General features: G+C 41.6%; 2 protein-coding genes across 3 annotated transcripts in view; one reads left to right on the top strand and one right to left on the bottom strand.

The window, feature by feature from the left end:
- cacna1c (calcium channel, voltage-dependent, L type, alpha 1C subunit) overlaps positions 1 to 18,427 on the top strand; it is a 284,841-nt gene extending 266,414 nt beyond the window's left edge. For both annotated transcript variants that reach the window (XM_049567500.1, XM_049567501.1), the window contains 4 exons: positions 126 to 222; positions 1,201 to 1,309; positions 1,435 to 1,603; positions 2,035 to 18,427. In XM_049567500.1, the coding sequence (XP_049423457.1) occupies positions 126 to 222; positions 1,201 to 1,309; positions 1,435 to 1,603; positions 2,035 to 2,541 (882 nt within the window). In that variant the 3' untranslated portion in view covers positions 2,542 to 18,427. The remainder of the gene's footprint in view (positions 1 to 125; positions 223 to 1,200; positions 1,310 to 1,434; positions 1,604 to 2,034) is intronic.
- Positions 18,428 to 20,160: 1,733 nt separating this feature from the next.
- LOC125883137 (zinc finger protein 436-like) lies at positions 20,161 to 24,974 on the bottom strand. Its single transcript, XM_049567324.1, has 8 exons — positions 24,853 to 24,974; positions 24,460 to 24,662; positions 24,021 to 24,131; positions 23,727 to 23,822; positions 23,510 to 23,620; positions 23,243 to 23,363; positions 22,817 to 23,020; positions 20,161 to 22,731 (listed from the first exon to the last, which is right to left on the bottom strand). The coding sequence occupies exons 1-8, from the start codon at positions 24,875 to 24,877 to the stop codon at positions 21,695 to 21,697; spliced, it is 1,908 nt and encodes a 635-aa protein (XP_049423281.1). The 5' UTR covers positions 24,878 to 24,974; the 3' UTR covers positions 20,161 to 21,694.
- Between the last annotated feature and the right edge of the window lie 2,245 nt (positions 24,975 to 27,219).

Genomic DNA, 27,219 nt, shown 5'->3' with positions numbered 1-27,219 from the left:
GTTGCACATAAACAAGTTGTAAATACATAATGTGAACTCCCAGCCGTGCTGTGTTCTGCAGACATAATCCCCCCTCTTCCTGCTCCTCTCTAACACTGTCACTCTGCTCTGTCTTCCTCCTCCAGGCTCTGGCAGTTGCAGGGTTGAGTCCTCTGCTAAGAAGGAGTCACTCACCTACCCTCTTCAGCCGGCTGTGCTCCACGCCTCCGGCCAGTCCCACAGGTATACTGCGTCCTGTGCACACATCAGAGGCCAAAAAGCTGTCTGTCAAGCACTGGCAAAAATGTTGCTTTACTATACCTTTATTTAATGAGAAAAAACGAATCCAGAGCAGTGAATTTTGAAGCGCTAGTTGTTCTTTGTGTAGGATTTGTGATTGTGCTTATGGAAATAGGTTTGTTGTAGAGCTTTGATTGGGCCTAAAGTATCAGGCCCAGCCATAGACTGTAAAAATAATGGACGTACCCAGCGTGACGTCACCCACCGGTTTGTGGACTCCTGTTTTGAAGTTTCAAGTTCATCACCATTGTGATTTTTTTGGAGCCTGAAGTGACCATATGTGGGTGAGAGGCTGGTGTTGTGGAGGAGCGTGGGGTGGAGGCCTGTCACTCAAAACAGCCTACCTTTAATTCTCTTTAATTCTCCTTCTGCACCTCCTCCTGTTTCCTCACAAATCTGTCTTCTGCTCTGCTGCCATCTCTTGCAAGACAGGTTCAGCAGAGCAGGCCTCACCCCTTAGTGCGTCTCGTTCTTTGAGCGTGCATGGCAGTCCACGGCCGCACTCAGATGATGATCGCCACTCTCCCCTGCATGTTATGCACATCTCTCCCACAGCTGGGGAAGCAGAGACAAACACTGCCAACAGAGTCGTCTTGCAGCCCCACTTTCTCTTTCTCCCTCTCCTGGTTTCCTTCCTTCTCTTGTGCTAGCTTTATCTCACTCCCCTGGTTCTCTACTATATTGCTCCATCAATTTCCAATGCATCTCCTGCCATTTACGCGGGAGAACTGCCTCTTTCATAAAAAAAAAAAAAAAAAAAACACCTGGAAATTGGCGAGAACATGACCCAATTCAAGCCCAGGAGATGTTCAGAAATTATAGCCTGGCCTGATCCAGCAGGTTGGGCCCAATCAGGTTCAGGCAGAGAATCTAAACTCTAGTTTGTTGTCCTAATACTTGCTTTTCCTGTCTTTGTGTTAGCCCTTGGCAGTGATGCCTCCTACCAGCGAGTGCCCTCTCTGAGGCTAGAGGGCTCCAACTCCCATGAAAAGCTCAATACCAGCTTGCCCTCTGTCAACTGTGGGCCTTGGTAAGACTAAGTAGCATGAAAAGAACTGCTGTAAATCACAGTACAGTTGTCCATGAAACCGTTATAATGACACATATGATACTGTAGGAACAATAATGATGGTAAAGAAAATGTATTGCTCCTAGGTACAGCGACAGTAATGGGAACAGCCGAGGGCCCAGTCCTAGCCCCACCCCCAGCGTTTCAGTGTCCAATCAAAGACCACCACGGCCGGTGTCACTCACAGTGCCCTCGCTACTGGGAAAAGACTCCAGCTCACTGTGCCACGGCAGTGCAGGCAGTCTGGTGGAGGCGGTAAGTATGTGTGCGTGTGCGTGTGTGTGCGTGTGTGTGTGAAGGTTCAGTTGGAGCTGAAACAATCATCACTTGTGAGGATTTGTTGCCTTTCTTTCACCTCTTTTCCACTATCTCTGGTTCTTAAACTGCTACTGTTCAGGACTCATTGACTCTCGGTGCTGTCTAGAAAACCAGGCAGCATTTCTACCAGTTTTTATCAAAACCAATGATGTATTACCTACGGAGGACGTTGCACAACACAACTCACCTGTGATGAGGGGTCACATGTAGCTTTATTTAAATTTAGTTGCAGCCATAACTATTCCATCTTCGTTCTTGTACTTTGAAGTTTACGTTTCTCTCCCACTCCCTCCATTCCACCCCCATTTGCTCTCCATCTTCCTCCCTTCCTCTTCATCCATTCCCTTTTTTACCATTTCCCTCCCCAGGTGCTAATATCAGAGGGGTTGGGTCATTTCGCCCAGGACCCGTCGTTCATCGAGGTGACCAAAGCCGAGTTGGCAGACGCATGCGACATGACCATCGAGGAGATGGAGCACGCTGCCAACAACATTCTCAACGGCAACACCGCCACAAACGCCACATCCAGCACCTCCTCCACCTCCCAGCACAGCCCCAACGGCAACCTCCTCCCCTTTCACACAGCAGCAGCAGCAGCAGCAGCAGCAGCAGCAGCAGCAACGCACAGGGACCGTGTGGTCAGCGAGGGCGGGGAAGAGGCCGGGGGAAGCAGAGGCTCCATCCACGGGCCGTCCTCGGTGGAGGAGCGGCAGGAGCTGCTAGCAGGGGGGAGGGGACAAGAGGAGGAGGAGGAGGAAGAGGTGGGAGAGAGGGAGGAGGTACACCACAGAAGCTCAGTTGTGATTGGAGGAGCACGGCAGAGGAACAGCGGGCCGTTGGAGGACGAGGATATGGAGTGTGTGACAAGTTTGTAGGAGTTGGATTGGCGGGTTCGATTGGCCAACTGGCCCCTCTGACATCATCAGAGACTGACGCTTGTCAGTGCTGGGTAACGGCGCCACAGCTGGCTCTGTCTGTCCCCACCCCTCCCATGCACACACACACACACACACACACACACACACACACTGTCTGCCTCTCTGCCAGACATAACTGCTCTGGACATTGGCGGCCAGTGACGCAACTTTAAACACCTGATCATGACTTTGTTGGTTTATATGAGTTTGTACGTGTGTGAATGTTTGTAGTCAAGAATACCACACTATACTCTATAATATCTGAGTGTATGTATGTGTGTGTGTGTGTGTGTGTGTGTGTGCGTGTGTGCGTGTGTGTGATCTATGATTTTCTCTATTTGTACGTGTACATGAGTGCGTGTGTTCTCCACACGTGTCTGAGTGTGTCTCTAAAGTGCCTCACAGTTTTATCATGTCCTCAAAGCGTGAAGAGCAGAAAAGTAGAGACAAGCAAAAAAAGTGAGGGGAAAGTAGGGATGAAGGAAAGGTAGAGAGGAAACAACAGAGGCAGGAAGTCCTTTTATGGACGTCCCGCAGTCTACATAGTGTGTTTATCGTTTTCATTTCCTATGCCTACTTTGGTGTTGTTATTGTTGTTTGTCTGGCCGCCATAAAGCCAGGTAGGGGACAGCAGACCAGCTTGTGGAGGGGAGGGGTCAGTTAAGGATTCAAATCTGACCGCACCCACTTGTGGTCAAAGGTCAACTCCTCCTTCTCGGTTCACTGATGATGAAGCGCTGTATTGAGTAAACGGGGGCGAGGAAAACCCTGTTTGAAATCTCATTTCTCTTCCTCTTCCAAAGCTAAAGGAACCTTGGAGCACAGCCCTGCCAGCCTGGGGGTGGCATTAAGGTGACACACCACCCCCAGCCAAAGGGGGGGGGGGGGGGATTTGAGGGATGGACAAACAGCCACAACAGGGCTTCTGTAGGGGGCCACGGGCAGAGAGAGACACTCTCTGACCAACAGGAAGCTAGCCAGCTCTTTTATCTGCTGGTCGATAAGACGCCAGCGAGAGACAAACTCACCTCGTTCGTCACCTTGATCTGGCTTCGCCTCCTCTGCCGCTTTTCCTCGTTTGGCCACACCCACTTCCTGCCCCAAACAGGAAATGGGAGGAGCATTTGGTGGCTAAGCAGAGACAGTGAGCCCCCTTTTCTGCCTCATACCTCGCCGTTCCTCACTCCTCCCTCTCTCCTTCCTCCCTCCTCTTTGGTTATTCCAACGCCCCTCTCCCTCCATCGCTGGGTTTTTGCTTTTTCAGCCCTCGGGAGGCGAGTGTGTCGAACAGGGCAACAGAGGCGGAGGGTGGAGGAGCGGACGGGAGTGACCCGATTGAAAAGAAAACAGACTCTGGGCATGGATCTACAGACGATCTATCCGTCAATCAACCTCACTTCCTCCTCCGAGACCCTCCTCTTCCTCTCAGCGTGGAATCCTGTTGGATTTGCTGCCACACACACTCTCTCTACAGACCACGCCCACTATGTATTTAACAGTTCAATATTGTGCAAAACTGGCTAGCCATGACTATTTTGTTTTATATTCATGATGTTATTGGTTTAATTTATCCTTGATTTGTTTGCACAATCGGGGTGCTGGTCTTATAAATGTATTTTTGCTCGGTTTATTTTAGGAGAATTTTAAGAGGTTTTAAGTATTGAAGCAGGGCGTAGTGTTTGCGTGCGAGTGTATAAACTATATTTGTGCGTGCGGGTGTGTGTCTGCGTTTTAGTACAGGATGTGTGTACGTACGAATGTGTGAGATAGCGTGTGTATCTAAAAGGGGGGTCTTTCTCTCTATCAGTATGCACCTTTTACAGATTGTATCTATTTATTTATTTATTTTTCCCAGAAGAGAAAAAAATGTGTGCGAGGATGTGCGTTTGTATGCGTGCCTGTGTCCGAGTGGTTAGTTATGTATTCTAAAAAGCTGATTTTAAGCCTAGACAGTAAATTAAGGTAGCATTACAAGTATGGTATTGTGTGTGTGCGAGAATGTGTGCAAGGGTGTGTGTGAGGATGCGAGTGTGTGTGTGATAATGGGCCTCCTTAACACAGGGTTACCATGGACAGGCATGCTTCCAAAGCTTTGTGATTTCTTTAGCACGGTTTTTACTTTTTAGCCAAGCTGCAGAGTCAGAAGCCACTCTATCTTTGAAATTTAGTCATTGCATAACTTTCCTTTATTTCTGTTTAGAGGTAATTAGGTGTAAGGTCTCCAGCGAGGTCAGAGTGACGGTTCAGTTTACAGTGGTGATGAGTTTCGGCGTTGCAGCTTGGCCAGAAGGGAACAAGCCTTTTGGCAAATTGCTGCTTTTCTTCTTTACGGTGGATGGTTGCTCTGAATGGTAGAAGCACCAAATTCACACTGCCACAGTGACGCCTCATGAATGAACTGGGGGTGGGGGAGGGGTGACACCCTGATCGCTTGGCTGTAACGCACCATAATCACATGATTTCCTCATTTAATCATAGTTTAAACTCCAAATGAACTATTAGGGCTGGTGTACAGATGCTGCAAGACTTCTGAATCACATCTCTTTGTCTGAGGTCTGCTCATATCACGAAACATTATGATTTAATGTCATTGTTAGAAATAAAACAGCTCCCTGTCTGTAATATGATTTACTGTTAAGTCTAATTATACTACAGACAGGCGATTTACTGTTAACTGATAAGATGTGATAATTGTTTGGTTAAATAATTGGATGCAGATCAGAGACCTGTCAGCTCGAGGATCCCCTGGTGTGATTTCTGTCTTTTCATTTTCTTCTAATGGCTTTTAGGTAGCATGCTGAGTACTTTTTACTGAACTTTCTCTATGATAGTTTGTTTCTCTATTAGAGTTTGGATTCACTTGAGATAAAGGTATGACCACAGGACCTCAGGCCTCGGTACACCACACAGGGCACAGGTCTCACCTCGGTATTGTATCTTCTCTAGAAGAACATTCCCCATGTCAGTATCACATCCTTGGTACCAGTTGTCACATTTATTACAACAACTTTATCGTATTCAAGACTGACATGATTCAACTCTCTAAAATGTTATGTAACAGGTTATGATAGCCCCTGAAATTTGCCACCACAGTCTGGATGCAAAGACAGCTGGACACTAGGCAGGTGTGTCACAACATACTCTCACTACCAACTCATCAGATACCGACGCCTTGTCAGTGGACCTACACGTCAAACTATAAGGTACCACTCCATCGTCAGTTTTTTTGACATTCAGGGACGGTTTATCAATCTATGCTCAAACCTGCATTGTGTCTTTGTGAATTAAACAAATGTTTTCACAGGAAATACACACTTTCTCCTCATTAAATGCATACAGTCTTTTGTCAATAAATTTAGAACGTAGGTAATAAAACAACAGAAGCACATGGTTAGATTTAGAAAAAAACATAATGGTTTGGCTTGAAACTGCTGCGCATAAAATTACTTGCATGATCGGCACTGCATGCACATCTTTGGGCCCGTAGAGCCGGCTACCTCCATTTAAAGCTCTGCTAACTTGAATGGGGATAAAATGATTAAATCCTGAGGCTCCCCTAGAGTTCCCAAATGTTATCAGACTGAATTGATCAAATTCTGATACTGAAACAAGTCATTTTGTAGGGTTATGACACTCGAAAAAATGTCTTTTTCGCCATGTAAGTCTATGGGAAAAAGTGTTTTTGTGCCACGTAGCTTCAAAGCAAACACAATTACGTTGTTTGGCCACTAAAAAAAATAGCTCGACTGTTGGTTTCACACAGGACACGAACAGCAGCCTCCTGGGTGTAAGTTTGGAGTATGTTTGACCCATCCAAGGCAGGTGTTCACAGTGTTTCAAACCCTCGCTAAAGGGTGCCCCAGTGCGTCGATATCAGATGTCAAGGGCCACTGACCAAATGTCGGTATTTGATAAGTTGGGAGAGAGACTGCAGATACACATCACATGACAGTGGATCTAGTCAAAACCGCAGAAAGAAATTTTCTAACAAAGTTAATTATATGTTTGAGTTTGAGCACTAAATACTTTCAAACTTAAACTCTCTGATTATATCTACAGAAAATCCAAATATGTTGCAGTGGATTTTTTTTTCCTCTGAAAATCTCACATTAAATTCCCACCCAGAGACACTATCGCATGTCAACTTATAGCCATTAGTTTCCACTTTAATTTACCATTAAGGACTAACTGCTGAGCTCTCATTGCTACATGTTAAGCAGAGCAGGATTGTGGCAGGGAAGGGTATGCATGAACACACTGCCATACACTGCATCCTGTGCCAGTAACAGACTTCTGACATTATTATGCAAACTAAATGTGAATGTTGAACGTGTTTTTAGTGGCAGTGCTGCTGTTGTTTTGTGGTTATGATCATACTGCAAACCCTGAAGAAGTCTGTGTTGTCAAAGGAATACCCTTCCTGACATTTAGTTTGTTGTTTTATTCTTTTTCTTTTTTACTTTAGCCTCATAAACATCTTCAGCATTTCTTTTCTTTCTTTCTTTCTTTCTTTCTTTCTTTCTTTCTTTCTTTCTTTCTTTCTTTCAGTTATTCTAAAAGCACCTCATTAAATAAGTATTGACTTGGTACCATAAGCTAACAGACTACTTTGCGGCTAGAGGCTCACATCAGTTTCAGTATAAGCTGCCTTTTTAAGGTCAGACTTTAAGTCTAAAAGTGAGGAAAGCAGATTTCAGTATGGTCAAGCATGTTAATGTGTGTGTAGGGAAGCATCTAGGCTCAGTGTTTTAACCTTAAAGTCAGCACAGTCTCACTTTGTGCTTCTGTTTTTGTTTCCTCTCCTTGTTGAATCAGCCCTGGTAAAGTAATTTAACCCTGAATTCAAAATTTATGCCAATTTACTTAATAAATATAACGTCTATTAGGTCTGAATCCTCAATAATAAATGAAACCAGGTGGCACCTGAATTATGAAGTAGTAGTGTTTGTATCCAAGCTGCTACAGAGAAGCCAGCAAGAATTTATCAGCCATTATCGCAGCAACTGTGAATGTCACTCTCTCAAGGCAGTTTTGATAAGACACCATTTGATGAATGACAATAGTTACTTTAATGAATTAATAAACTATCCAACACAGAAGCGTTCTTAGACTGGCCAAGTTAAAAATAGGATGGGAAGATTTCCACAATCAATTATCATAGCCTTAAATGTACAGTTCACCCCAAGGTGCTCAAGGCACCAAAGAAAAAAATTGGAAAGCTGAACAAATGTCTCTTTCCAAATATCATGACCCCGTTACTCAAGATAATCCACAGACCTTGTCGTGAGCAGTTTCATGTAGGAGCTATTTTCGCTCTACTGAACTACACCAGTATCACTGCTAGCTCACATAGCACCACTGAGCTAGCTAGTGTTACAGCTCAGCTGAGGAGGACGCCATCTCGTCTGTGAGTAGATGCACGCTTCCTTCTGTGCAGTGATACAGTTGGTGGGTGTAGTTTGGTAGAACGAAAATAGTTCCTAGTCCTAGTTTTATTTGAGAGAAGGCAGACATCTCTATGGTCAATATCGCCAACACTCTGCAACTCTAGATTGAAAAACAGCGCCGCAGGTTAGAGTAAAAATGTGTTTTTGTTTTGGGGTGAACTGCCCCTTTAAGGCGAATGCTCAAACGTCACATTCGTAAACGTTCAGTATCACCTCCAACTTTGAGGATAAAAGAACATAGACCACCAGAAACTACATTCAGTTCAAATCCTTTCCTTTGTGCTCCTAATAATGTCCACTCATAGACACACATACCCATTTGGAGTAAACCTGCATATCAGAAGTGCCCAAGCAGGTTTTGTTGTGTCTGTATAAAAGCGCTTTGGTTCCTAATGCTGGTGAGAGCGATCCAGAGGCCTGTGGTGCCCTCGTGTGGAGAGGAGCAGCATTGCAGTTTTTATGTTACATATAGGTTAGCATGAACTATGAGTTGTTGTGTTGCAGTATATGGTATGAGTGGGTGTAATCCTGCATCCCACAAGATATGCAAAAACAATGCAATAACTATGACTGTATACAAGGTTCCAGAAGTAAATATACTTGTGAAAGTGAAAAAAAAAAACAAAAACAATCATGACGATGTATTTTTTTTTTTCTGTTTGTTACATTTTTAAGTAAACTCAGTGGTTTCCATGCCAGAGAAACCTAACATACTTGAAATCAGGTACATTGCAGTGCAGTATAGTAAAGACATATTTATTTATCTCTCTCGTGCCATGGTGTTGGATCTGCATCTGCAGTTTGAAATGTGTACTGAGACATCGACATGAAGTTGGTGTTTTTGCTCGCGCTTTAACATCCAGCCAGTGTAGCCCCAGAGTGAAAAGCTGATTGTTCATTTTGATGACTCAGCACCAAAAACGACTAACTTCACCTCCTTGACTCAATATGTGTTTGACTGCTTCCCTTTCTCGTGTTTATTTCTGGTTAAATGGATCGAGCTACATGGGTGTACCATCAGTATTGCATGAGGTTCACATGCTGACATTGAACGTGCCAGGTTTTGCAGTCGTTTTGTTTTGATCAGGTTAAGTATCATATCACATTATGACAGAGTAGCTATTTCTATTCACTGTACATATGATTGAAGTCAGTATTTTGCCGAGGAGAGTTTGGAAGGTGATTTTGCATATCTTGTGTCTTATGGGCTCTTAGTTCATTTCTGATTATTAACCCTGAGAAGCTCATGTTTATGTGATTGTCGAAGGTTGAGAGAAAAGGCGGACGACAGTATTCTTTCTCCCCAGTCTTTGCCTACGTGTTGCCATTTCAACTTCTATCTTTTCCTCCTCTGACATGTGGAAGGTGGACCAGTGAGAAAAATGTGTATGAAATGGACCAAATTACTCATAATTAGGATTTTTTTAGACAACAGATATTGGTGGATTGAAAGGAAGGCTCAGGACAGACAAACAGACAGGCCACAGCTGCATAGCACACACTTGGTTGGTTTCTTGCTATATTCAAGCACAAAGTGAACAATATACATGAAAACATCAACTTAAAATCCACAGGTTAAACTGAAGCTGTGTTCCAATTCTGTACCACACACTCACTCTAGGTAGGGGTGTTAGAATATACACTCGAGTATTGTGATGGTATGTTTTCTAATACTGTATCGCTTACCCGACTGCTAGATGACAGTGTTGTAATCTGTCCTCAGCCGTTTGACTCTTACATTACTAGTATGTTACAGGGACTGTGATAAATACAAATGCAGATCCCGCTGCCTTGATGCTTGATGTCACACCCCTCCTGCCTATTTCCATTATATTCACGTCACCACACTGCTGTTCTTCAAAGCACAAGTGGTTGCCAGTTTGTTGCATACTTCATGGTCAAGTAGACAGCCTGTCAAATGCTGAATATTTAATGGTAGAATAAGTGATTCATTTTGCAATATGTAGCCACACATCAGCTATAGACTTAGGTTACTTTGTGAGGTGGTGTATCAAGGTTCATCTATGGCAATCTAGGTAATGGTTAGCATTAGCTAGCTTTAGGTACCATTGTGCCATGACAACAAAGTTCCACCCTTAATCATTTTCTGTCTCATCATATATGATAGTGAGAGGAAAATACTTTATAGGCTACATTCCTTTTCTTTTTCAACCCTGATTTATAGTACTGATGTTCTAATGACCTGCCCTGCTCTTTCCCTCTCTCTGTTTATCATGAGACCCCCGCTGTCTCTCTGCCAATGCCTTCACTAGGAGACTACTGCCATGGGAGTGTGAGGTCAGCACCAGGATAGGTAGTGAGTGTCCACCTGCACACACAGTAACAGGGCTAAGTGTTAGCATTACACAGCTAATGTTACCAAAGGGTTATTAACAGTTTTAACCACAGAGTCAAGCCATTTTGGTGCCGGTGTGAGTTTAATAGAACTTTTTAATGGTTAGGTGTTGGTTGTTAACCAGGCAGATGTTGAACCATGAGGATTCTTAATCACTGATGACACCTAGATACCACATGATACCAACGTCATTATACTATTGGCTCACAAGTAGTGTAAGAGGCAGTAACTAAGCATTAGATACCTTACACGGAGGTAAACAAAACACTCCTTTTGGACCCGACAAAATTAAACTTTTTAAAATGATTAATTCACAATCATAATATTTTTTGGGGAAAAGCAATGTATTCTTTATTATTATTATTATTATAATTATTATCCACATAAAAATGTTACCAATAAAACCCACAAGAGTAAAAGAAGAAAGGTAGAGATTCATGCACAGTTTAAGTCTCAAGTATGGATCCAGCTCCAAATGTGCTGGATACTACATCTCCCGTAATTCCTTTTACACATTTCCCACATCAGAATACAAATGATCATGAAAATTTGAAGTGACTGTTTAACTGGCATTAGACGGCTTAGCATTGAATAGTTTAGCATGCTGATTCCTTGTATATCAACTGCAAAAACATACATTATAAATATTGGTATATAGTCATGTTGTACACAAGTAGTGTCTGTTATGGAACTGGAACACAGCACAGGTGTGTTTTTTGTCCGCCCTGCCACTAACAGTCCTTTTTAACAGCTGACATTTAGTGTAATTAACAGAAACAGCACAGGTGCAACCAATAACCTTAATCATGGCTTGTTCCCATTTTGTTGTGCCAGTAAACCAGCATGCATCAAACCACAGCTGTGAAACTGGATCCACTAAATGGAATGTAGCCGTTATTAATGATATTAGCCATACCTGTGTTTTGTACGTCTGTTGTGTGTGTTTATGTAGCTGTGGTCTGTGGCTCACTGTAGATAGTTAGTAGCCAGTGTATCAGGCTGATGAACTGCAGCTGTGTCTGCAGCTAGTTAAACTGAAACCACACCCCTCTGCTGTAGAGGGTGCAGCTCAAATTCAAGTAATTTCCTCAAGTGGAAGAGAGAGTAAAGGCCTGGTAGATGGATGACAATCTGTTGATGACAATAGGAAGCATTGGGTGTTTGGATGGAGAGTATATTTTGGGGGATTGTTGAGGGTTTTTTCATCATGTCTGAATTTCAGGGTGATCTAAGTTCTCACATGGTGAATTATATATCCAAGTAATGTTTTATGTGCATGGGTTTCTCTCTCTAGGGATATTAAGTATTGGTCCTTTGTGAATGATAATATCTTTTATCTCACCACTAGCCAATGATTGTATATTTTTATACACCATTTACCATATTATAGCAAGAAATATATGAATATATATTATATTTAATCACCAGAATGTTAGAGTAAGGAACAGGAAGGACACTTATTTGGAGATGTAGCTATGAAGATGTGTTATATAAGCCTGCTGACTGAGGATCAGTAAGAATTTATTGAACAAAGTCCTTCTATAGTGACTGTGTTTTTGACCAAAAGGAACCAACAGGGAATGATGTTGTATTTACTGAAGATGAAACATTTTACGTTTCAGCTGATGGCATACACACGATGGGCTTTTAGGTTGCTTCACACAGGCTTGGATGATTCCCAGACTTTGTGGTGTTTTAGTCTGAACAAATATGGCCTCATTTAAAGGTCCAGTGTGTAGGATTTAGGGGGATTTATTAGCAGAAATGAAATACGACATAAGAAGTATGTTTTCTTGAGTGTGTATTCGCCTGGAAATAAGAATCAGCGTGTTTTAAACCTTAGAATTAGCCGCTTTTCATCTACAAAGAGGGTGTTTCTCAAAGTCAAGGAAGGATCCTGCAGAGGCAAGGCAAGAGTCCTCCCTAGCATTCAGTGAACATACATCAGAACAGGCTAACGAGGGTCCCCAGGTGGACGTCATTAACCCCCAGCAGACTGAGGGGGTTTCAGGGTACTGTGATCATTTTAGCACTCTATGATGTTGTACAATTTTAAACAGATGTAGCCAGTATTTTCAGAGTCACATGACTTTTACAGGAGGGGAGATGGACACTTGGTGTTCCATCTCTGTTGGAAAATGATTAATTTAAAAACATTTTTATAGTATCTAATTCACGTTATTCCAAAAATTATATTATTTTTTTTTATTCAGCATTGGACACGTTGGAAAGTGTAAATTATGAGGTTTCTGTCAGTATTTTTTTCACGCTTGTATGATAAAAACTGGAGATATTAATCCAAATAAATGACATATTAATCTAAATCCTGCTGTGCTCCACTGCCGCAGGTTTCATTGAAGGGACACCGCCTTCACTTCCAGTAAATCATGTGCACAGCATTATGGGGATTTTATACCCCCGGAGGATACACACACGCATCCTTGGAATTTCTCTGAAAGAAGGATTCGGTGAAATTCAGAAGGAACCTTGACATTGGAGCAGTCCTTCAGCGCGGGTCGATGATGTCGCCCTCTTGAAATTCGTCCGTTTGAGGATCCTTCCTTGACTTTGAGAAACACCCCATGTCCCAGACATCATTGACCAGCCTTTGTTGTCGTCCATGTTGTCTGCCATGTTGACCCACCAAGCTTCTACAGTAGCCCAGAACGGACAAACCAAACACTGGCTCCAGATTGGGCTAATCGTGTTTTTGCGTTGGCTACCATGGTTAGCAGCGAGCTGTGATGAGCAACGTCGGAAAAAAGCTGATTTTTTTTAAGGTGAAACTGCTTTGTTCTGTGTGGTTACTGGTTTTAATCACCTGGTTCGTTGGTTTTGGAGAGGAAGAGACCTCTGCGGAGAAGTCATCTTCCAATAAAAACCTACTAAACAATGAAGGAATCCCAACTGGGAGTTCTCACTTGGCCCTCGGGAGAAGTTTCAGCTGGTTGCAATCTCCAATCCTTACTGCTAGATGCTACTAATTCCTACACACTGCTCCTTTAAATATCATTAGCTGCAAAACACAAACAGCCAAATGACATAATTAACTACAGCCACATTTACTGGAAATCTACCCATTATCAGCGATGTGACTCCAGAAGTAGGAGGCTCTTTGTTCAGCTTTTAAAGACACTAGGGTTCAGAGATAAACGCCAAATTTCACAATTTGACTTTAAAACATTTGAGCAACAGAGAGCTCTGAAACATGGCATGTGTTTGCTTTGCTTCGTCTATGTTTCGTGAAGTTAGCAGAGAGACATTAACATACCAGCAACCTGTCAGCGCAGGTCAACATCTGGACATTATCCTACTGTAGCACCGAGAGACCTGTCTCGCTTTCACTAGTCCTACATCAGCGACACACACGTATATACTGTACACTTTTTCAGATGCATTATCAAAGACATCAAACCAAAAAACTCCACCTGTCAAGGACTAGATCTCTCTACGCTTTGAGCCGTGAAAATCATGTAGCTTCTATTTTTTTCTCTTTCAGGAAAGGAAGTAGAGGACTTGAACTGCGTCTGTGTAGAGAAACTCTCATTGAATGCAGGCAGGGGAGTGAAGCAGTTAAGTGACTGACCAACTAAGTCATTTTGTGTTTATGCAGCAATGTAAAAAGGAGAAAATATAAACTTTTGGGGCGGTGTGGGGCAGATTTGATCTAAAAATGTTGAATTTATATTCTGCATCTTGACAGTAAGGGCGATGAACTATTTTGTGTCTGTGTGGACAACCGAAAACATTTCAAGCTGCTCAGTATTAAGAAAAGATGTCATCCAACATGCTTTAACAGAAATAGTGTTTTACACACCATTTAAAAAGTATTAGAGTTGTGTGTTTATCTTTAACTATACACATATATGTGTTACTTATCGATTTATCAGAGAGTGGGGCTGTTATACGTTCTGTCTCGGGCACTCAGATCTCCTCATGTGGACGTACCATCGTTGCAACAGATGCACGTTATATTTTCTTGTAACCCGAAGTGGTTGTCGATCATTGTTTGATTCTGATGAGAAATATTTTAAGAGGACTATTTTGAATATAGATTTTATTTTCCTTTTTTTGTAGGTAAAAAGCATAGCCTGTTGTAGTAGGAATTACATCTGATTAAAACATGAATTCCCTTTTCTGGAGAAACAAGAGAGGATCGTCTCTTTGTTTTTCTCTTGTACAGAACTTATTTCGACATCAACGCCAATGGACGCTTTGGGAAAAGGAACAGGAAGCAAAAGAGGGAATATATTATACATTATAAGTACAAGTTTATATTGCAAGTGTCTTCTATTTTAGATATATACAGAAAAATTATATCTAAATTATATGATATTAATTGATAGTTTGGAGTCGGACTTTGCTGAGGATCAAAACAAATTTCTTTGAGGGAAAATGCCCACATCAGGTTTGGGAGGTGCCATATTGTTATATGCGTGCTGGCGTTTTCTATATGGGACCCAGAGGGCAAACGTTTAATGGTTTCGCCCTCAGATGAATGTTTCCATTAGCTTTACAAATCATTATCGATAAGTTTCCTTTTTGTGATAGTTAGCATTTGTCTGTGTGTTGCCAGTGCAGAAGCAGGGTTTTAAACTCAGTCATGAAACTCCTGGAAAAGTTAGGAAACTACAAAAAAATGTTCTCCAGGCTTGGAAAAGTTTGAATATACATTATATAAAAAATCTGAAAAACATGGCCAACATAATGCAAAATACGTCCTCCATATTGCTATCATTGAAACGTCACTAGCATCACCTAATTGGCGTATGCAGCTAGTTGGCAGCAGGAGCTAGTAAAGTTAGCAAGCCCTAGCAGTGTGCTTATCCACAAATGCCTGGGAAGTACGTTTATAATAATGTACAGCTTTCAAATGACAAATATAAGACATGACCTCAGAGAGAGGTGGACCCTAGCTGCGCTGGATGTGGGCTCTGCACCAAAACGTTTGACGTTGGCAACATGGTGGTAGCGTCTCTGGTCAGCCATGCTAGAGGGATAGAGCATCAAGACAACCAGCAAGCTGCTTAACAGACGAATAATTCGTAAGTCGTAGCTAGGCCAGATAATGTTATTGTTTTGTGTCTACTATGTGTTGACATAAAGACATTCCATACCATATTCCACACTACATTTTTGCTAAAATATATGTCTTTTTACTGGAGTAAGACGGACGTTTATGCCCCCTGATAAACACTAGGCCTAATGTTACCTGTTTAAAACTACTTAAATAAAGTCACGGAAATTGGGTAAAATATTATGAAAAGGTTCTGGAAAAATATTTTAATTCATTGTTAAAAATGTGTGTAAAACCCTTTGAACAGAGGTCATCCAATACGATTACAAAACTTTTAGACTTTAGACACCTGAAGAGTTAATTGTGAATCTTGATCAGTTATTTAAAACTTAGGCATCAGGCTGGGAAATTATCTTTAAAAGTAAAATTTAAATGCAAAATTGAATTAATAAGACATAATAGTATGGATTTTGGAGGCAAATTTAATCCAGTGTTGAAACCATGGATATATAAAAGAGATCTGGATACAGCGTTGAAGGTAGGGCCCAGCTCATTCTTGTGAAAGCTGCTCAGTGGTGCATGAAGCCAAAAAAATTGGAGTTTCTGGGTGTAAAATTACCCAGACCTCCAGCATCATTGGGCCCATAGCGCAGATGAGACTTTCGAAAGCAAAGTGACTAATTTCCAGTTTATTTATTTATTCATGCGGCTCTTCTAGACTTTCCAAATGTTATCGGACTGAATGGATCAGATTCCAAGAGTGAAACAAGTCTTGTGGGAGTTGTGGCGCACAAATACAATGTAATCCAATGTAAGTCTAATGGAAAATGTCTTGAACCCAATGCCATCTCATGACGGACCCAGAGGTTGTAAATCCACATCAGTCCACTACAAAAATTGGCTTAAGGGCCTGCGCACTTCCTGGGGGCCTGGTTAAAACCTTGATCAGTACTGAAGGAATCTCTGCATATTGTCCTGCACTGGCTCATACTGTAGTAACACTTATAGATGCATGTAAAGTCCTTAGCTATCAGTCTCGGGAAAATTTGATTGGTTCCCTCGAGATGATGGTGAGGAACAAAAATATGATTTACTTACTACCCTCTTCCTTTTTTTCCTGGGCTGTTGAGCCCTGAAATGAACCAAATAGATGATATTTGCTTGCCTAATAGATTTAGAAATGACATAAATGATAATTAGATAGCACTCACACACTGTGTAGCAGCACCTACAGCAGCACCCCATGTGAACTTCTAGGACTGTTAGTATTGTACGGACCTTGAAAGCCTCATGTTTATCGCTCATTCCTTCTCTTATTGTTACTCAGACACTTAAATAAATCATAAAGGAGATCCCTGTTTGCACATGTTAGAGTATCTGACACAGAGGTCGCTCTTTGTGTTTCACTTTTACGGAGAGGGCTGCACTCACAAGCCTGTTGATCGAGGAGAGGAGTTCTCTGTACCAGCTCGTGTTTCTTCAGGATATTACTCCAGCTCTAGAGGCGTGGCAGCAGCTTCACGATGCAGACTTCCTGTCGTAAAGTAGAACGTCTGTGCCTCCCTGCATCTGCTACTTCTCCCTGATTTTACTGATAAGAGCTACTTGCACCACGAATGATTTCATCCCTTGAATGTAGGACACAGTGGTGTTCTTGCACATCTGGAAAATCCACATTAAGTATTTGAGAGTTACACAAAAGGCTTATGTTTGTTTCTTTTGTTGGCAGCCCTCAGTGGAAGAAAATAGCAGCTATCAGTTTTGACCACCACAGACTTAGAAAATCTGATTTTAACTCTCTGTCGACACTCGGATCTTTACAAACTTTAATCCCAAGTGTCTTCCTAAGTAAGCCACATTTGCCCACAAAGAGTTCAGCAGGTCTTGTGTGCCTGTGTGTGTATATGCAGCGATGTCATGTACATTATCAGTGTTTTCTTCCGTGAGTTAGTTCTTGCTGGTGTGGGACGCCTCTTTAACAGCATGCAGGCGTCGACTGAATTTTTTGTTACCCAGGCAGGGTGATGATTCAGTGGCAGGGGACCCACAGCTCCATATACAGTAGTGTTCAACGAAGGCTTTTCTGTTCCTTATTTACTGGGTAAATGCCATGGCTATGTGGCTCTGTTCTCCACTGGTCAGTAGTGTCTTACGATCTTGTCCCTAGTCTTAGTTCACTACTCATGCAAAGTGTTAAAGGGCCTTTGACAGGATTGAGCTGTTTGTTTGTTTCTGTTCCTTTCTGTCTGAGAGAGAAGTCTGTTATTATTTTTGAGAGAGGTGTTCACACAGAGACCAATTTGTTGTAATATTAGTAGTGACGCTACTGTTAAATGTAGTATTTAATAACAGCACTATTTATGGTCAAAAAAAATGAACTAGAGTGTGTTATTGTACTTGCGGTAGCTTTGGAGGCAGGTGGTCATTTTGTAACTGTTCTTTAACATAAGCCACTCCCCCCCTCCACTGCGAGGGATTCCATTGGTTCTGAGGTTGCTAGGTGACACTGGCCCAACATCATTTGGTTTCCTCAGTTACCATTTGTCTCCTCGGTGACGACTGCATGGTCTCACAGTTGACACTCCCTTTTTCTTTCTTCTTCTTCTTCTTCTTCTTCTGCTTCTCTTTCTTTTTTCTAAAGGAGAGGTTTTTTTGGTTTGTTTTGGTTCATTCACTTCATTTTACATTTTAGAAAGGGAAAGAATACAAATGAAATAAATCAGAATATTAATTCAATCACTTTTTCTACTCCTATTTTCAATAAAAAGTGAAACGAAAAAAACCAAACAAAAAGTTGATTTGTAAATAAGTAATGTACAGTTTGTATCTGTAACTTGTCAGTCTGTCATTGGTGACAGAGTCTGTCTTGCTTATAACGCACGCTACCAGTAAATAAAAAAAGGAAAAAGTATATTTAGACTGTATGGTCCCTTGAAAGCAAGTTTTAAATTAATATCTGATGTATATTCCTGTAACATTGCATTTTTATCTGAGGAATGATGTTATTAAAAAATTGCAAATAAATTGCATTTCCTACAGCCGTGTTTTTCACTTCTCTTTTACGCTTTGATTCCAGGTCTTTGTCATCACACTGTATTTGGGTAGACCAATGCTGACACTCCACTATCAAGGTACTTTAATCTGACATTACATTTTCAGTGAATACTTTATAGGTGCCAAATAACTGTGATCCACACAGTTAAATTGTGCATCTAGTAATTATCTTGTTCACCATCACAGCTTTTCTAATGTACAAATTCAGCTGTGTGTGGGGGTATTGAAGGGTAACTGGTATTTTTTTAACCTGGATCCTAATTTCCCCTGTTTTGTGTCTTAACTGACTCACGGGAACAACATTTTTTTAAAAAAATTGATCCAATATTGGACGAGAGCGCTGCAGCTGTCAGCAACACAGGCTATAATGTCATCGCTCAGGGCATAGGGCAATGTACGTCCATTAAAAGTGCTTGTCTTTGCCACTGACAGATTCAGATTGCGACTAAAAGTGTCTGACAACATTATGAAAATGATCCCTACAGTGATGGACCTTTTTGTTAAGAGTAGGATCCTATTTGTTTAACCAGAAACAGCCACAAATCACTATCACCAAACCAACAAGAGTCCATTTAAATCAGTGGTTCCCAGCTGGTCCAAAAGTGGGTCAGGGGTCCATTCTGACTGCAACTAACTTGCATATCAACTTTGAGAATTTCCAGCACATAGTTTTTATTTTGAAGTGCCGTTTCCTGCTGTGGAGTGAGTGACTAAGAGACAGCTACTTGACAGAGACAGCAAACTAGCTTGAGACATGGCCAAACACAAGTATGATGCTGAATATGTTAAACTGTGTGGACCTTGAACCAATGACTAAGGAGAAATCCGGATCCCATGGCTGCACCAGTTGGGAACCACTGATTTAAATACATGTAATTTCAGAGTGTGCATAGAGCCAGCTCTGTGGGATGCTAAAGACCTTGTGCTTGTACCAGTCTGTTTTGTGTCCAAGTCTCACTCTGAAATCTCACAAGAGGTGACTTGTTGCAGGAAGAAAACAGTGTAAAGATGAGTGAGAGTTCGAGAGAGGTAGGCCAATAATAGTTTGTCATGTTGGACTACAGAAAGCATTTCTCACTCTTATCTAAAAGATTTTCAGTGTCATGGCTGAATATTTAGCCGATTGCAACAATGTGGAAAAAGCCCAGAAGAGTTCAGAGCAAGACTTCTCCTTTTCATGAGACTTGGGACACAAAACAATTTGGAACAAGCAAATGATGCAGAGAGGTCAGGAAAACACTTCATTGTTTTGTAGGGTTCTTTCTATAATATTGTCAGACACTTATAATAACAATCTGTTAAACAAAACAGGCTGTTTTAATTGACGTAAATTAACTAACCGCACCTGTATAGCGGTTACATTATAATCTATTTCGCTGCTTACAGCTGCACCACTGTCTTTCTATACTGGACCAGATTTAAAAACGGTCATTGCCACAAGTCAGTTTGACACAAGAAAAAATGTGGGAAGGCGAAAAATACCAGTTTCCCTTTATCACTTTAATTTTACTCACAGTTTAATAACTGCAATGATTCTCAGGCGACGTTGGGTGGAGAATTTAGAGATTCATGATTTACATGACAAGGAATCTACCAACATCTCACCTCTTTCTTTCACATCAGCTTATCCAGAACACCATCTCAATTTTCCAAATTGTCTTCAGAGAACATTAATTGACACTCTCTTTACTGCCGACCCCAGTCAGAGGAGGATTATTTCATAAATCTCTGACTCCATGAACTCTGTCAGCTTGGTTATCTCCATCAAACTTGAGAGGCACGTGAGCAGGATTCAAGGCTCAGCACACAATACTGTACCTCAGTGTTAGTGATGCCTGTAACAGATGTGGTGCAAATACAGTATCCTATAATTACCTACAGAAATAAAAGAATTGTACATGTCAGTCTCATCTTGGAAGCCAACAAAGGTTGTAGGTACAGGGGAGGTAACTTTAACACAACTTTGATTTACTTGTTTTGTGCATTCTGGAGTTTATTTTTAATGCTCTATTACACCAGTAGGTGGCAGCATAGTCAAAATGACACTGAACCAATACTCCAGTGACTGTCTTCAGTGTTGATCTATTCAGCAACTCTGATTGTCTTGCCAAGAATTTAAACTTAAGGCATATTTTAGCACTTAAGTGATTTTTTTTATTTTAATATATATAATAGGATAAATATATGTATAAGATCTCAAAACATTTTTATGCACACAAAAAGCTCATTTCTGTCAATTTTTGGTCACAAATTTGTTTAAATCTTCTCCTTCTCCTGAATAACCCCTCCACCTGACAGGTGTGGCAAATCAAGCTGCTGATTGAACATCATCGTTACTACACAGGTGTGTGTTGGGATGGTCACAGTAAAAAGCCAATCTAAAATGTGCAGTTTGAACACACAGCACAATGTCACAAGTTTTGAGGGAGCGTGCTGTTGGCATGCTGACTGCAGGAATGTCCACCATAGCTGCTGCCTGGTAACTGAATGTTCATTTCACTACTGTAAGCTGTCTGTAATGTTGTTTCTGTGAATCTGGTAGTACATGTAACCACTCTCACAATCACAGAACACTTTTAGACACACCAGTTAAGATCCCCGACATCCACCTTCTCTACCAGTAAATCGTCTGAGACCAGTCACCAGGACAGCTGATTAAAAGGACATAACCAGAATTACTGGAACCTGGCATCCCAGCTCTTGCATGCCAATATCCAGCAGCTTTACACAGCCAATAAGGAGGAGTGGGCCAACACTCTCCAGACTGCAATCAACAACCTGATCAACTCTGTATAAAGGAGATGTGTCACACTGTATGAGGCAAATGGGGGTCACACCAGACACTGATTCTTTGATGTATTTATCACCAAAAATGCATTTGTGCTAGCCATGTAAAATCCTAATTGAAGTCTTTATCAAGACAAAAACAGCACATTTTAGGAGTCCTTTCATTGTGACCATCCCAAGGCACACCTGTGTAGTAATCAGTTTAATCAGCATCTTGATTTGCCACACCTGTCAGGTGGATGGATTGGGAAAAGACAAGTGTTCACTAACCTGGATTTTAATGAAGTTGCAACCAAAATTTGAGAGAAATCAAACTGTTGCTATTGATTACACAAAAAAACTCAACCTTAAGTGTTTTGTGAACACGAATGAATGAATGAAAGCTAATTTTGGGTTTACACAGGTAAACAAGAAGTTTACAAGGTATTATTCATGACTACATTCTGTTTTCTAGTGACTGCACATTACGTGTTTATGAGTTGCCAGGTGTCTTTTCAGATTCCCCTGCTGCGAGAATTCTCTCTCACAGTTTGGACACTTAAACGGTTTCACCCCGTTGTGGCTGAGTGTGTGTCTCTTCAGGCAGTTCAGTGTGAGGAAACGCTTCGGGCACTCGGAGCACAGGTACGGACGCTCCCCTGTATGAGAGCGCGTGTGGACGATCAGGTGACTCTTGCAGGAGAAACCCTTTCCGCAGTGTGTGCAGGTGTACGGCATCTCGCCCGTGTGGATCCGATTGTGCAGCAGCAGCTCCCCGGAGGACAAAAACGACTTTCCGCATGTGGTGCACAAGTAATTCTTCTCGCCTTTGTGCATCTGCATGTGTCTTGTAATTCCTGATTTGCTGAAGCTTTTCCCGCAGATCGTACACAGGCTGGACGGGCCTTCATGCAGGCGTTCGTGTTGCTTGAGCGAATAGTTGCACAGAAATCCCTTGTTGCACTGGCTGCAGGTGAATATCCGTCCTCTCTTATGGAGTCTCTGGTGCTGATAATAACCTGACGGGCTGGTGAATCCCTTCTCACATTGGATGCAGCAGTACGGGAAGACATGGAGCTTCATGTGAGCCTTAAGCTGATTTGGAAGTTCAAAAACCTTTTCACACTTCAGACATTTGGTTTCTTCCTCTGTGAAGTTTTTGTTGACAGGTCGCATGCTCAGAAACCTTTTGTCTTCCCCTGTGGGCTCTTTACGCCTACGTCGTACCTTGTTTTCTAAGTTGTCCTTCTTCTGCTTACATTCCCGCATTTTCTCAACACCGTCTTGTTTGGGTTTCCTCTTTTTCTCAGAGTTGCCTTCTACTTTCTTCTTTTCGCCATTCAAGTCTTTACTTTTCTGCTGAGTCTTTGCTCTGGCTTTCTTCATGGACAGTTTTTTCTGAATGGGAGCTCTTATGTGGTGCTCACTCTGGATGTGCTCTTGGACCGTTCTCTTTAGGCGATGAGCGAATGTACACTGAGGGCAGATGAATAAACGCGACATAGGACCTGAAAGCAACATGAAAAACAGCATGTTAGTAAAATTAGATTCTGGACTGATTCTGATCTGCTACTGCAACTGATTTAAGCTAACCTGATTCCTTTTTTGGTAACCAATCATCTGCAGTTTCGTCTGAGCTTTGACTCGAGTCTTCGTCTAAATCTTCCAATGCCAGGATCTCTTCTTCATTGTCATAATCATCATCCTCACTGTAAGTCTCAGGTAGCCTCTCCACTCCAGTTTGAGCGGGCAGAGCCAGAGTGGACAAAAGGATTTCATCCTTGCTGCTGGAAGGAGCTGCAGTAAGGGAATGCATTTAAAGTGTTACATGTTGTGATGGGACTTTAAAAAAAGTTGAATTTGTTGTCAAAGACTGAAGACAAGATGTAATGCAACAAAGCCAGTTCGATGGCAGGAAGAAAATAAACAAGAAGAGCAGCCTTTTTTCAAACCTTGATGTTTTACAGATGGACACTACATCCAAAACTCTATTCCTCGTGTCTTTTCTGTTCAACTTACCGGAGCTTAGAGTCCCCAACTGTCTGTGATGAAGCAGCAGAGTCTGCAGAGCAAAGGGTTTAGACAGATGCAGTCCAAATTGTTCCGACACAGATGTCGTTTCAGTGAGCCATGCTGCTGTCTGAGACACAGAAATGCAGGTTGGCAAGTGAAATAATAATTACACTGTATGCTTACAGACCTAAAAGCAAGAGCACAAAAAGAGGAAAAATCCCGTGGCGCTGTTTGATGTAGTGGTTCGAAATTCACACACAAAAGCAAAAGAACCTGTTGCAGGTCTGGTTCAGGCAGCAGCTGCTCAAACCTGGACAGGAACTCAGACACCAGCTGCTGCAGTCTTTCGTCATAGCTGGAGCCGTAGTTTGCAGGAAAAACCTCCTATAAAAACAGCCACAACTTTAGATTTAAAATATCAACATATAACCATTGTAAATGGTGATCTTTAGGAGATATGAAGATGTAAATTTCTCGCAAGCAAACTCACTTGAAAGAAGATCTCCTTTTCAGAAGGAACATTCAAAAGGTTCTGAACAAGGCTGGCAAAGTTGGTGTAAGAGGTCTTCAATATATCACTGTTGGCCTGTCAAGAAATGGACAACAAAACAATTAAGTTGAGAAAGTTTTCAGCTACTTTACATATAAAGTTTAGGCCTGTATTTCAAAAAATGTTTCATTAGTTACAACAGTAATGGTATTGGAACACCCTGGATTTCTAAATGTATGTGTGCTCTCAATGTTTAGTGTGTGGAGCAGCTCTGAATTTTCTTTTAAAACCCACCATCTGATTAGTGGAGCTCAGTTCGGCGCTGCAGGTGTGGATCTTATCCAGCTGGGTCTGGATGGTCTGCAGATTGGCGACACCGTCACCACGACATAACTCCAGAACCAGCTGCAACAAGGCAAAGATGGGAGATGGGTAACTCAAAAGAGCATGACACAGCAGGGAAAAGACTGCTTTCCATGAACAGAGCATAACAGCATGTTTGAATTACATTAATTTCCTCCATTAAAATGTCAGATGTGTCCCTCGGTGCCTCTAAGAGGACCAGGTACAGGGAAGGCCAGTGACAACACCATCTTGGCATCACTGACATTTCATTTATTTGGCCAAGACAGGCAGCAATATAAAGTTACAGAGAGACACCACAGAACAAAAATACAAGATAAAAAATATACAGCCGTACATACAGGTTTAATAAGGCTCAGTAATTCCTCACCCTCGCTCTCAGGCCCAGGATGACCTCAGCTCTCTGACTGAGACTCAGAAGCTCTGGGACGATCTCTGCCGCCAAACTGATGAAGTCTGCCAGCTTGCCATACTGCACCACACTGTGCGTCTCTACTACTTGCCACAAGAAAGCAGACATGAGTCTCACTGGCGGGACGAGGAGATGTAAGGAGGCCGGAGGAAGACGGGGGCCTGCAAAGGACAAGTGTTCTGTAATTAATGAATAAAGTAAGTTTTACCTACGGAGCCTCAAACGACCATTTACAAGCGATGCGACAACTTGAGAGGGTTAGCGAACGTTAGCTTAATAACTGTATTAGGAACTATTATTTGGTAAAATGACTGGCTGCGTATACTAGCAAACAACTAGATGAATATTTACCCAAACCACTGCGTTTCCACGCCATTCTTCACTTTTATAAAGTCCAAACAATTAATAAATTACCACTTTTGCATTAATTTCGCACCGCAGGAAAGCATAATCATAACTTCCGGGTAAAGCGGATGTTATGAAAACTGCCGTGCCGTGTGCGCGTTCCTTCAAAATAAAAGCTGGAACGTTGTCCTCATTGGTTGGATTGGTAAGGTTGAGCCAATCAGAGGCCGAGTAGGGCGGGTCATGCCTTCGCCATCACATTTTTTAATTATTATTGATTATTCTTTATTGAACTTTATGAGTACAAACAAGTCCTATTTATTATAATACAACATAAAATAAACTAAAGAGAGTAAAATAAAATACATACTAATAAATTAAAAACAGCTTCAGAGCTTTCTTGTCTTTAACAAGTTTCACTGATTTACTTTCACTCATTCTTTAAAGTTTAATCATAAAGTATCTGCATTTATGTATGAAAACTTTCCCCAGTAACAAGGCAATATTGAGAACAAAGTCTGTGTCCTTGTTTGCAACACAAACAATAAATGTGACTGTCTTTACCATCAAGGATGACACTTTTGTTCTATACTCGTCTTTTCCCTTTTCTCTGGGGTTTAGGGCAGTTGGCATCCTTTAAGCTGCATTACTGCTTCCCTCTGGCTTTAAATGTCCACTAATATTCTGTTGCATTACCGTCTTGTAATAAGTCTGGTTGCTTTGAAAAATCGAAATATCCATTCTCTCCACTCCACCATGTGCCCACACTCAAGCACTTTTTTTTTATCTTGGCCTCAACTTGCCCTAGCTTCTGTAGCATGGCTGTAAAAAAATCTTCTTTGCTCTCCATCCCCTTTTCAAGACACTGAGGCGCAGCAATAAGACAATAAAGCATGTGCAAATTTCATGACTTTGCCTTGGGTGGCTTTCAATTTTAATTTTCCCCAACTCAAATGCTCTTAACATACACTAATACACTCCAATCCATCATTTCCTTTGTTTGTTTTTTTAAGTCAGTTTTTGCAGTGGTGGGTGGGACATTGCTCTCAAAGTGTCATTTCAACAGAAAAAGCACACTTATTCCTGACCTTCGTCACTTCCGCTGGTGCTTTTCTGTTGAAACAGGTCTAAATATAAAGCATGAAAAAGTCAGTAAATATCTTAGTGTGACAGCAGGTTGTTAAATTCAGCCATGAGCACACAGCTGTTCCAAAAAATACACTTAATAAAAGCTGATAGATGATGATGAGCAATTTTTGGTGGGAGCTTTGCTGATTAGGGATTACCAGCTAGTTGCTTAGTAATAGCTCCATGCATGTAATGTAACATTTGAAAGTAGGACAGATACACATCAAACTTCGGCCCTTATCTGGTGTTTTCCTCCTCTGACGTGTCTGTATACTGCGGTCTCAAGGTGTCAAAGTGCCACCATGATAACAATATATAAGAAGCAACAGTAGTAAGTAGTATATATTCAACTTTTCGGCTCAGCCTAAAAGCACTGGCTCGCAGTCTCTTTCAGAGACATGAAGATCATTCAAAGTCTCATGGTGATGATGACCGTAATGGTCTGCGGAACATCACTACATTTTAACAATGACCTGCTGGAAGACATTCATGATGAGGCAGAGAAAATGTGCAAAAACGCGGTAAGAAAACTACAAAACTAAATATGGTTTGTTTATTTCATAGTACACTTACTTATACTGTGTATCTTATCTTCTTGCTGCAGCCGTCGAATGTACGTATTACAAACCCATCAGGAAATAGTACCTCAACATGTGTGGTATGTAGGAAACCTTCTCTAAATGTTGTATTGTATACGTCTGACTTTGTAGATGTAACTTTGCATGGAAATGTTGAACTACTCAAGACGTTTTGCTGGTTTCTTTAGACTGATTCTGTCTGAACTCCAGCTTGTTAAATCCTGTTACTAATTTGCCTTTCTCCTAACAGAAACATTTCTTCTGTTTGGCTGAGAGAGCTCTGAAGAACGTCTCAAAGAAACACGAAGTAAATGGGAAGAGACTTATCCAACTGTTGCATTCATACAACACACAGGTAAAGAGAATTTCAGTGTGATAAAACATGCTTTTTAGTCAGAAACTAAACTGAAATTTATGAATAACTTATCAGATGGTTTACAGTGACTCTGAAAGGCATCTGCTCTTACAATTAATATGCTGCATAATGTCGAACATGTTCTGTATCACCTTAGTTCTGAATCTCTGTGCGCCTAAAACTTATATTGTCATAATGATTTCGTTTCAGATTCAGGATAACAATTGTGCCCTGAACTCATCCGAGGAGTATGGCCTAAAATCATTTCTGAAAGACATCATAAACTGTTCACGGCGCAGCAGCAAGACTCAC

The sequence above is a fragment of the Epinephelus fuscoguttatus genome, linkage group LG22 (assembly GCF_011397635.1).
Source record: "Epinephelus fuscoguttatus linkage group LG22, E.fuscoguttatus.final_Chr_v1".
NCBI lineage: Eukaryota > Metazoa > Chordata > Actinopteri > Perciformes > Serranidae > Epinephelus > Epinephelus fuscoguttatus.
Note: the sequence above shows the minus strand (reverse complement) of the source record. Positions and strands in the feature narration are given on the sequence as shown.